Raw genomic sequence first — 12,897 nt, forward strand, 5'->3', positions numbered from 1 at the left:
GCGGGCGGGCGGCCCGGGTGAGGCGGGGCAGGGCCGGGCCAGACAGGCCTCGACGGTGAGGGACCCTGGCGGCTCGGCCCGGGGCTCGTGGCCATCCAGCCGGCCTTGGGAGGGGTCCGGGGGCAGGCCTTGGCGTCGTCGCTGCTGCATCCTTGGGGCCTGCGCTGCTTGACATAAAGGCGCTGTGCGGGAGGATGCGTTCTGGCTCCCAGCCCTGCTCGCTGGGGGCGGTCACGGAGGGTCTATTTGGATGCCGTGCACCTCGTGGGGCCTCTGCGCCGCCAAGCCAAGCCGGTATTCCAGGCCTCGGACTCGGACTCGGACTCTCCTAGGCTCCAGCTGTCATGCCTCTCGCGGCTCTTTAGCTTACGGTGCAGAATGTAACCCGTAATTGTCTTTGTGTGGGTGGGGGTGGTAGGTTCTAGGATTTCACATTGTTATAGTGCATTTAATAAGGGGGAGTTGTATTCCAATAAAGGGTCATGGGGAAAACTTGAGCCATGCCGGTTATTTACTGGTTGCGAGGCCTCGGACAATTATTTAATCTGTCTGGGCCCGTAGTTCCCACATAATTAAACTTTTCCTCATGGGGTTGTTATCAGGGTGAAAAAAGATAATGCACAGGAGACTTGAAGGACAATGCTTGACATTTAGCGTTAGATGTTCTGTATTTGTTTCTGTGCATTGCTTTCAAGTTATTGATGCATTCAATAAATGTTGGGCACCACCCACATGCTAGGCACTGGAGATACAATATTGAGCAAAACCAGCCAGGTTCTTGAACTTGGAAAGAGAGAAGCGTGCCTTCTTGGGCATGGGTGAAACCCATACACCTTTACAGAGATGACAACGTTAATGAATGAAGCAGGTAGATGGCGTATGATAGAAGTAGAAATGGGAAATTGAAGTACAATAGATAGAAGTAGAAATTGGGGAATTGGAAAGTGTTGCCATGTGAGAAAGCTAGCCTACAGATATCAGATCCTCTGGTTTTTTTCCTAAAAGTCTTTAGAATTGTTATTTTTGTGAGATTTCTCAATTTTAACAACTAACTCAAAAGATTTTTAATACTATGAGCCAAACAAAAGAAATCTGTGAGCTGAATTCAGCCCTTTTACTACCTGTTTGCAACCTCTTGTGGAGGCAAAGACAGACATTAATCAAATAAGGAACAAACAGCGGTAAAATTGTGTCCATCAAGGGGAGAGCAGGATGTTCTCAGAGCCTATGAAAGTATTTGACCTAGTCAGGGAAATCTTTCCAGACGAAGTGGCTATTGAGCTGAGATCTGAAGGATAAGTAGATGTTAACTAAGTGAAGAGCAGAGTGAGGAATGTTCTAGGCAGAAGGAACAAAACATGGAAAGGCCAGTGGTGCGAAAGAGCAAGGTGACTAAAAAGGCCAAGAAGCCCAGTGTGGCTATGGCTGAAAGAACCAAGCAGAGTGTCTTACGAAATAAGCCCAGAGGAGTACACATAGGCAAGAGCCAGATCTTACAGACCACCTTAAAGATTTTGATTTCTGTCCTAAGAGCTGTGGGAAACTATTGAAGAGTTTTAAGTAGTGGAATGACATGATTAGATTTGTGTTGACACTGACTGCTGTGTTCAGAACAGACAGTAGGGTGATCTAATTAGATGCAGGAGTACAGTTAGGAGGCTATAATCCAGGGCCAAGATGATGGTAACCTACACTAGGGTGATGAAGGTAGAAATGGAGAGAAGTGTATTGTATTGATATATTCTGTTACTTGTCAATGACAATGTCAAAGTCAATGATTATGGCTTATATTTGTTTCTCTTTAATGCTTAGAACAGTATCTGAAACAGTAGGAATTTAACAAGTATCTTTTCAACGATTCTGTTGAACTTCTTCACTTCAATAATAGGATTGTATTTTAATATAGATTATTAATCATATAAAATTTCAAAAATTGAAATTATATTCAAATGTTCATAAAGTAAGGTCATACTAACCATTTTTCTCTGCCTACCATTGGATTTTCTTTTCTGGCTTTAATTTATTGTTGTCTTCTGTAGAGAAGATAAACCATATATGGATATATTATATACTAAAAAAAAACATTTTACTAATGCATTACAGAAAATAAAACTGTAGTCTGAGGGGTACAAAGGACCTACTATATTCTTGAATTAATGTTGTTAATCTGTTGTTGTTCACTGTGTTTTCCTCCAGGCAGGAAGTAAGAGAAGATGTCAGAGACTTTTATACAGAAAGGCAATCTATAATATACTGGTTCATTTTCTGCTTGTACAGCATTTACTACAAATGTGAATTAGATTTTCTCTCCTCTTTTTTTGTATTGTAAAAGTAACTTTTCCTCTTCATATATTTTAATAAGGTTTTCTATATACATAAGATCTTTCATTGCATTTAACAAATATTTATGAAATCTTTAATATGTGTAAGGAACTGAGATGGCAAAGTAGCCTTTTTCAAATCAATATTTAATCTGTTAAGGGTAAAAGTAAATGTTCTTTCATTATTTGTGAATATTGTCTCCACCAGATCAATAAATCAGAGAAGCCAGAAAGCTGTGATAATGTGAAGGTCGTTGTTAGGTGCCGGCCCCTCAATGAGAGAGAGAAATCAATGTGCTACAAACAGGCTGTCAGTGTGGATGAGATGAGGGGAACTATCACTGTACATAAGACTGATTCTTCCAATGAACCTCCGAAGACATTTACTTTTGATACTGTTTTTGGACCAGAGAGTAAACAACTTGATGTTTACAACTTAACTGCAAGACCTATTATTGATTCTGTTCTTGAAGGCTACAATGGTGAGTACCTTAAATTTTTTAAAAACAAGTTTATCAAGGCATAATTAATGCCCCATAAGTTTACCTATTGTACCTGTACAGTTTGATAAATTGTAGTAGATATATACAGTTGTGAAACCATAACCACAATCCAGTTTTGGAACACTTCCATCATCCCGAAAAGTTCCTTTATGCCCATTTGCAGTCACATCCCCAGGCAACCATTGATCTGCTCTCTGTCACCATAGTTTTGCCCTTTTCTTGAGATTTCATATAAATCACATCATACAATATGTCATCTTTCTTAACTATTTTATTTCACTTAGCATAATGTTTTTGAAGTTAATCCATCTTTTGCATATGTCAGTAGTTTATGCCTTCTTATTGCTGAATTGCATTCCATTGTAAGAATATATCACCTTTTGTTTATCCATTCATCAGCTGATGGAAATCTGGATTGTGTCCAGTTTGGGGGCTATTATAAACAATGCTGCTATGAATGTTCATTTATATATCTTTATGCAGACTTTTTTTTTTTTTCCTGCGGCTGGCTGGTACGGGGACCTGAACCCTTGACCTTGGTGTTATAACACCACACTCTAACAACTGACCTAACTGGCCAGCCCTATGTTGACATATTTTTTTAATTTCTCTTAAATAGATACCTAGGAGTGGAATTGTGTGATCATGTGGTAAATATAAGTTTATCTTTTCAAGAAACTGCCAAACCATTTTCCAAAGTGGTGACTATACTTTTTTTTTTTTCCTCACCAGTATGGTATGAGGGTTCCAGTTTCTTCACGTTTTTGCTAACGCTTGGATTGCTAGTCTTTTAAATTACAGCCATTCTAGAGGATGTATAGTGATAGCCTATATTTTAACTTGTGTTTCCCTAATGACGTTGAGCATCCATTTATGTACTTATTAGCCACTTGCATATCTTCATTGGTAAATGTCTCTTAAAATATTTTGCCCATTTAAAAATTAGGTTGGCTGTCTTTTTATTCTTTATATATTTTAAATGAAATACTTGATCAGATACACGATTTGCAAATATTTTCTCCCAGTCTGTGGCTTGTCTTTTCATTTCTTAATGGTGTTTTTGAAGACAAAAACTTTAGGATAATGATTAAGTCCAGTTTATCAATTTTTTCATTCTAGGTCATACTTTTGGTGATATAGCTAAGAAATTTTTGCCAAACCCAAGGCCACAAAGATTTTCTCCTGTATTTTTATCTAGAAGTTTTATAGTTTTAGGTCTTACATTTAGGTCTGTGATCCATTTTGAGTTAATTTTTATATATGGTGTGAGGTAAGGGTCTTCATTCTTTTTCTTTCTCTCTTTACTTCCTTTATTTTTTCTTCTTCCCTATGGATTTCCAGTTGTCAGCATCATTTGTTGATACTTTCCCTATTGAATTAATTTGGCACTTTTGTCAAAAATCAATTGATGACAAATGTGTGGGCTTATTTCTGGAGTGTCTATTCATGTCTATCTTGTCTTGATTACTGTAGCTTTATTATATATTTTAAAATTAGGTAGTATATATTCTCTAACTTTGTTATTTTTCAAAATTGTTTTGCCTTTTCTAGGTCCTTTGCATTTTCATATAAATTTTAGAATCACCTTATCAATTTCCACAAAATAACTTCTGGAATTTTGATAATGATTGTGTTGAATTGTTATTCTGACAATATTGAGTCTTCCAGTACATAGACATGATATATCTCTCCATTTATTCATATCTTGTTTAATTTTTCTTTTTTTTTTTTTTCTTTTTCAACTGTCTTATAGTTTCTTCCCACAGATCTCACAAGTAGTCCTACGAGTAAAGCAGAACCACAGAGTTACTCTATGAGGTGTTTCCAGCGATGTGTGGCTACAGGAAAAGCCCCATCGGGATAGACCTCAACATGTCTTGGTTAATTTCTTTCATCAATATCTTGTAGTTTTTAGCATACATGTCTTGCATTTCTTTTGATAAATTTATTTCTAGGTATTTTTTGATGATATTGTGAAAAGAATTGTTTTTATAATTTCATTTTTTGGATTGTACATTACTAATATATAGAAATGCACTTTATTTTTTTAGGTGGTTTTTTTTTTTAGGTAAAATTCAAATAACATAAATTCACTATTTTAACCATTTTACAGTGTACCATTCATAGGTTTTTAGTAAACATTGACGATGTTGTGCATCTGTCACTACTATTCTGTTTCCAAAACATTCCTATCACCCCAAAAAGAAACCCTGTACCCATTAACAGTCACTCTCAATACCCTCTGCCTGCTGCCACTACCCCCCAGACCCCTGCCAAGCAACCAGTATTCTACTTTCTTTTTTTTTTTAATTGAAACATAATTGATTATACATATCTATGGGCCACTAATCTGCTTTTTCTGTCTATGAGTTTACCTGTTCTAGACTGGACATTTCATGTAAATAGAATCATACACTATGTGCCCTTTTGTAGCTGGCTTCTTTCACTTAGCATAATGTTTTCAAGGTTTATCCATTTTGCAGCATGTATCAGTACTACATTCCTTTTTATGGCCAAATAATATTCCATTGTATAGCTATACCATATTTTGTTTATCTATTCATCCATTGGTGAACATTTGGGTTGTTTCTTCTTTTTAATTATTATGAATAATGTTGCTTTGGACATTTTTGTACAAGTTTTGTGTGTGAACATATGTTTTTAATTCTCCTGAGTATGCACAAGGGTACTCCAAAAAGTTTGTGGAAAAATAGAATTAAAAGATAAAATGAATATTTCCATGAACTTTTTGAAGTACCTCCATACCTAGGAGTGAAATTACTGGGTCATATGGTAACTCTTTTTAAGCTTTTAAGAAGTGTCAAACTGTTTTCCACAGTGGCTGTACCATTTTACATTCCTATCAGGAATGTGTGACGTTTCCAGTTACTCCATGTCCTTGCCACAACTTCTTACTGTCTTTTTGATTATAGCCATACTAGTGGGTGTAAAGCGGTATCTCATTGTGGTTTGCAATTGATTTTTGTATGTTGACCTTGTATCCTGCAAGCTTGCTAAACTTGCTTATTAATTCTAGTAGATTTTTGTTTTTTGTTTCTTTTGGGGGTGTGCGTGTGTGTGTGTGTGTGTGTGTGTGTGTGTGTAAATTACTTAGGATTTTCTTTTTTTCTTTTTTTTTTTTTTTGTCTTTTTCCGTGTCCGGCAACGGATCGCAACCCTCAGTGTCGCCCCCGTACCGGACCGGGACCGGCAACGGGATCGCAACCCTCGGTGCTGCTCCCGCGCCTCGCTCAGCCAGTGAGCGGGAACCGGTCTGTATGTGGGATCCGAACCCTCGGCGGGAGCGCTGCCGCGCTTCCCATGCGGCGCACTATAGCAGTGCGCCACCGGGCCGGCCCATAGGATTTTCTGCATACAAGATTACGTTGACTGTAAATAAAGACAGTTTTTCTTCTGTCTTTCTAATCTTTATACCTTTAATTTCTTTTTGTTGCCTGATTGCACTGGCTAGAACCTCCAGTAAATGTTAAATAAAAGTGGTGAGAGTAGACATTTTTGTCTTGTTCCTGATCTTAGGGAAAAGGCATTTATCCTTTCACCAGTAAGTATGATGTTATCTATAGATTTTTTTCATAGATATACTTTATCAGATTGAATAAGTTCCCTTATGTTCTTAGATCTCTTTGAGAGTTTTTTTTTTCAGGAATGTGTATTGGATTTTGGCAAATGCAATTTTTCCTTCACGTATTGATGTCATCTTTTTTTTCCCCTTTAAGTTTGTTAACATGGACAGTTACATTGATTGAATTTTGAATGTGAAGCCAGCTTTGCCACTTGGTCATGATGTATTATCCTTTTTGTATATTGTTAGATTTGATATGTTAAAATTTAAAAAATTTTTTTTGCATCTGTGTTCATGAAGGATATAAATATATAGTTTTCTGGTAATGTCTTTATCTGGTTTGGGCATCAGTATGAGCTAAATTTCATAGAGTGAGTTGGGAAGTATTTCCTTCTTTTCAACTTTCTAGAAGAATTTATCTAGAATTAGTATTTTTCTTCTTTAAATGTTTAGTAGAATTTGTCAGTGAAGCCTTCTGGGCTTAGAGTTTTCTTTGTGGGAAAGTTTTAAACTACACATTTGATTAATAGATGTAGGGCTGTTTGGGTTATCTATTTTTTCTTGAGTGAGTTCTGGTAGTTTGTCTTCCATGGAATTTGTCTGTTTCATCTAAATTGTCAAACTTATTGGAAAAATGCTGTTTATATTGTTCCCTTATGATTCTTTTAGTATATCAGAATGTAGTGATGTAACCTTTCTCATTCCTGATATTGGTAATTTGTGTCTTGTCTTTTTTTCCTCTGGCTAGAGCGTTATTGCTTTTATTGATCTTCTCACAGAACCACTGTCTTAGTCGTTTTTAGTGTTGTCATAAAAATACCTGAGACTCGGGCCGGCCTGGTGGCGCACTGGAGAGTGCGCCGCTTCGGAGTGCGGCGGCACTCCCGCCGAGGGTTCGGATCCCATGTGGAGACCGGTTCCCGCTCACTGGCTGAGCGCGGTGCGGGCGCAACACCGAGGGTTGCAATCCCGTTGCCGGTCCCCGGTACGGGCACGACACCAAGGGTTGCGATCCTGTTACTGGTCAGTAAAAAAGACAAAAAGGAGAAAAAAAAAAAAAAACCTGAGACTGGGTAATTTATAAAGAAAACAGGTTTACTTGGCTCATGATTCTGTAGGCTGGAAAGTCTGTGATTGGGCAACTGCGTCTGACAAGGGCCTCAGGCTGCTTCCACTCTGGCAGAAAGCTCGAGAGAGGAGGGTGGTACCAGGCCTTTATAACAACCAGTTTTTGCAGGAACTAATTCATTCTCTCCAGAGCTCACTCACTACCCAGGGAGGACATTAATCTATTTGTGAGGTGTACACCCCCATAACCCAAACACCTCCCACTAGACCCCATCCCCCAACACTGCCACATTGGGGATCAGATTTCAACATAAGTTTTGGTGGTGGCAAATCATATCCAAACTATAGCAACCAGCTTTGGGTTTTAGTCATTTTCCTATATTTTATGTTTTCTGTTTCGGTTTCTGCTCTTATCTTTATTGTTTCTTTTCTTCTTACTTTGGGTTAAATTTGCTCTTCTTTTTCTATTTCTTAAAAGGTAGAAGCTGAGGTCATGGTTTTGAGATCTTTCTTCCTTTCTAGTATAGGGGTTTAATTCTATAAATTATTCCCCAAGTACTGTTTTAGCAGCATCCCACAAATTTTGACATACTATGTTTTCATTTTTATGCAGTTCGAAATACTTTCTATTTTAGCTATTCATTTCTTCTTTGATCCCTGGGTTATTTAGAAATGCATTATTTAGTTTCTAGATATTTTGAAATTTTCCAGAGATCTTTCTGTTATTGATTTCTAATTTAATTCCATTTTGGTCAGAGAACATACTTTGTATGACTTGAATCTTCTAAATTAATATTTATTGAGACTTTTTTTTATGGCCCAGAATGTAGTTTAGTTTTATGAAATGTTTTGTGTGTACGTGAAAAGGACATGTATTCTGCTCTTGTTGGATGGAGTGTTCTATAAATGTTCATTAGGCCAATTTGTTTGATAATGTTCAAATCTTCTGTGTAGTTACTATTGTCAGTCTACTTGGTCTATCAGTTATTGAGAGGGAATATTGAGTTCTCTGACTCTATTTTCAGATTTGCCTATTCATTTTAGTTTTATCAGTTTTTGCTTCATTTATTTTGGAATTGTGAGTAGGTGCATAAATGCTTAAGATTTTTGTCTTCTTGATGAATTGACCTCTTTTTCATTATGAAATTGTCCTATTTATCTCCAGTAATATTCTTTGTTCTGAAACCTACTTTGGGGACAAAAATACTTGAAGAAATAATGGCTGATATTTTTCCACATTTGGTGAAGACTACAAACTATAAATCCAAGAAGCTTGATGAACCACAAACACAAGAAACATGAAGAAAAATACACCAAGGCACATCAAAATCGAATTATACAAAACCAATGATAAAGAAGAGAAAAGCCACCAGAGAAAGAAAGACATGTTATATATAGAAGAACAAAGACAAAAATGAAAGCAGATTTCTGGTCAGAAACAATGCAAGTGAGAAGAAAGTAGCACAATATGAAGGTACTTCAAAAGTTTGTGGAAAAGTAGAATTGAAAGATAATATGAATCTTTCCATGAACTTTTGGAGGACCCCTCATATCTTTTAAGTATTGAAAGAAGGAACCATCAAAATAGAATCCTATACCAGTGAAAATACCTTTCAAAAACAAAGGTAAAATAAATGGTTTTTTAGATTGCAATAGCGGAAAGAATTCACCCCAGTAGACCTGCAGTATAAGAAAAGTTAAAGGAAGTTTTTCAGGCAGAAGGAAAATGATATTAAATGGAAATATGGATCTTCATGAAAGAAAGAGTAAACTTGAAAACATACCAATAGAAACAAGCCACAGAGAAAATAGAAAACACACAAAAAACCAGAACAGAGCATCAATGAGGTGTGAGACAATTTCAAGCAGCCTAATATACAGGACATTGAACAAGTTACTTCTCTAAGCTTCTGTTTCCCTAAACTATGGGATTACAAATATTGCCTACCTCTTAGGATTGGGGTGAAAATAAAATTAAAATGCATGTAAATTAAAGTATGTGGCCTAGCACATAGCAAATGATAAGTGATGTTAGCTGTTGTCCTTATAACATGTGTAATCTACTTAATAATTCAATATGTCATATAAAATACAGTCTGAGTTCGTGACATTTTCAACTCCTTTGAATGCACTAAGTTTTATTCCTAAGGCAGAGTTTGAAATATTTTGTCACTTTGAAAAATTGAGGGGCTGGCTTGTTAGTTCAGTTGGTTAGAGCATGGTGTTATTTAATACCAAGGTCAAGGGTTCAGATCCCTGTACCAACCAGCTGCCAAAAAAAAAAAGTAAAAAGAGCTGCCAGTTACCTCACCTGGTTAGAGTGTGGTGCTGATAATACCAAGATCCAGGATTCGGTCCCTGTCCTGACCAGCTGCCCAAGAAAGAAAAAGAAAAGAAAAAATTAAGACTTTTATTCCCATGTGTAAAAACTGGCTTCTGATATGATTAATATATCTTCACAAAAAAGTCTAAAAATGATGCCATTTGAGGTTAACTGAATAGAATAGTATTAGTTAAGGAACATATTTCCTTTATATTGTCGCATCCTAGGATATCTTCTCATATTACACTGTCTCCTGGACAGCTACTCTAGCTTTCTTCCAATTCTTTCTTCACAGTATAGTCATAGTGATCATGATGTCACTCTCTGACTAAAATCATTCTATGGCTTCACTTTCCTTTTAGAATAAGGTTTAAAAACTTTAATATGGTCTTTGTGACCCTGTGTGATTAGGACCCTGCCAGTTTCTCTAGCTCTATCTGCATCCACCTTCCTTTTCCAGCTCTGTTTCTTCCACTCTTGTTTTATTTCAGTTCCTCAAAATCTCCATTCTCTTTCTTGCCTCTTACTATCCACTGCTCCTATTTGATTCTTGTTTGTATTTCAGATCTTATCTTAAACTTCATCTCTTCTGGAAAGCCTTCCCTGACCTCCTCCCCCTTCTTCGCATAACAGTTCTCCTGCTTGGTTTATGTCCCTTACTCCCATCTAGAACTATGCATTTCTCAATCTTAAATACTAATTATGCTTATAATTGTTCCACCAATATTTCCTCCCCAAGATTATACACACCATAAGATTAAGGATTGTGTTTGTCTTGCTTGTCACTCTGTCCCTGGTACCTAGCACAGTGCCAGACTCAGGTGTGAGGTAAATATTTGTCGAATGAATGAATTTAGGTATTTAGAAAGTATAAATTGTATCTGTAATTTCCTGTAATAATTGTCATAATGGGTCACCTTTTTCGTTAGTTCCCCTATTTCTTATAGCTTAATTATTTTAGGATTAAGAAAAAAGCTACCATTTACTGGTGCTTTCTACCAAGCATGATGTTGGCTATGAAATAAATTGTTTCATTTGGTTCTTACTGTCAATGTAGGGTAGTTATATCCCCATTTTACCATTGAGGAGACAATCTCTGGGTAGATAACTTGTCCTAGGTCATGTGGCTAAAAAGTGGCAGATGCGAATTCAGACTAAGGTCTTTTACTCTAGAGCCTGTATTCCTTTCCTGTACTTCTACTACATTCTCCAATTTAATGTCTACAATAAATAATTAATATATACATTATAGTAAATTTTTTATAATTAGCTATATATAAGAGTTTTGCATTTAGGCCTTGGGATATTTTTGATTAATAATTAGAAATATCTCATTGACTCTGATGCTTTAGCAGTGCTTTGTTCATAAGGCACAGAGTACATATTGTAATTGTTGATAATAAATGTGAAATTTATACTAGGGTAAATCTTGAATCAGGGAAGAAATTACATCATAATGTCAAAGGAATTAATTTTAAGAGCTGTTTTTCTGTATGTAACATTAGATTTAAAAGTGACTGATTCTATTCATCATTTTCAGGGACTATTTTTGCATATGGGCAAACTGGAACAGGCAAAACTTTTACTATGGAAGGCGTTCGAGCTGTTCCTGAACTTAGAGGAATCATTCCCAATTCATTTGCTCACATATTTGGTCATATTGCAAAAGCAGAGGGTGATACAAGGTAAAAGAGAATTCTTTTATTTTGTAATATTGAGAACTACAAACATAGGAAAGCACTTAGGTATAAGTTTTATAGACATGTTTAAAAACTGTTCTTATAAATATTACATTGTCTTTTATGTTTTAAAAAATGATGTTTATTTATAGATTTTTGGTTCGAGTGTCTTATTTGGAAATATATAATGAAGAAGTTCGTGACCTTTTGGGCAAGGATCAAACACAGAGGTTAGAGGTAAGAATAATTGAAATTGGGGTACTTTCCAAAGCAATAGAATATTTACTAAATTAAGGTCCTTTTTGTTCAAAAGGTACTTTTTATATTTTAAGTAACCTTGTATATATGATTTCATACATGTGCAGACATATCCAAGGGTAAATTACTGAAGCAGGACTGCTGAGTCAAGTGGTAAAGTATTGGTATATTTAATAGATATTGCCAAATATTTTTTTTTCCTTTTTGTCTTTTTTACTGACCGGTAACGGGATCGTAACCCTTGGTGTCGCGCCCGTACCGGGGAGGGGACCGGCAATGGGATCGCAACCCTCGGTGTTGCGCCTGCACCGCGCTCAGCCAGTGAGCGGGAACCGGTCTCCACATGGGATCCGAACCCTCGGCGGGAGCGCCGCCACACTCCCAAGCGGCGCACTCTCCATTGCGCCACCGGGCCGGCCCAATATTGCCAAATATTTTAATATGAGACAAGAAAAGATTAGCCTTTAAAATATTTATATTGGAATTTTGATTCGAATTGCATTGTCAGTAAAATAATTAGAGGAAAACAATGTATGTAGAATAAGAGTAGTCACCATTGTAAAATGATGCAACATTTTACAGCAACAGCCACCATTACTGAGCTCTTACAATGTGGTGTAGGCATTCAGTGCAGTGAATAGTAGTTGGTGGTAATAGTGCATGCTTTATTTAATCTTCCCAGCAGTTTAATTTCACTGATGTAGAAACTGAAATTTAGGAGGGTTTCATGACTTGATTAAGGTCCATCCCAATCTTAGCTTGGATTCTGACTCTGTGATCTTGATCAAGTTACTTAACCTCTATGAGCTTTAGTTTTGTCGTATGAAAATGGAAATAATAATAGCATCTACTTCATAGGATTATTGCCAACATTAACAAATTAGAGCAAAGTATTTAAATCAGTGCCTGATACATAATAATCAGCAAATGTTAGCTTTTTTCTTTTTAAGTTTATTATATAAACTGACTTTTTGGAACAATACAATGTTAGGTATTGTTGGTACTTGTTGGACCTTAATGAAAACTTATTCTATAATGATAACATGTATACAGCAGGTGTAGAAACACAATTCTTTGTTGCAGGTTGTCATTTTTAGTTTTTATGGATACTTTGTTAATTCTATGCTTTTTACCTCCTAAAAGTTTATCAATTTATCACACA

At 36.4% G+C, this 12,897-nt stretch overlaps 1 protein-coding gene across 1 annotated transcript; it reads left to right on the top strand.

Annotated features, from left to right (window-relative positions):
- Positions 1-250: 250 nt before the first annotated feature.
- On the top strand, positions 251-11,735 carry LOC103583144 (kinesin-like protein KIF3A; the record flags this gene model as incomplete). The annotated part of the gene is made up of 5 exons (XM_008564545.1): positions 251-387; positions 2,197-2,203; positions 2,530-2,803; positions 11,339-11,483; positions 11,630-11,735. Coding segments are annotated over exons 1-5 (669 nt in total), but the record flags the coding sequence as incomplete, so codon positions are not given.
- Between the last annotated feature and the right edge of the window lie 1,162 nt (positions 11,736-12,897).

Source organism: Galeopterus variegatus, unplaced genomic scaffold, assembly GCF_000696425.1.
Source record: "Galeopterus variegatus unplaced genomic scaffold, G_variegatus-3.0.2 Scaffold20050, whole genome shotgun sequence".
In the NCBI taxonomy this organism is placed as follows: Eukaryota; Metazoa; Chordata; class Mammalia; order Dermoptera; family Cynocephalidae; genus Galeopterus; species Galeopterus variegatus.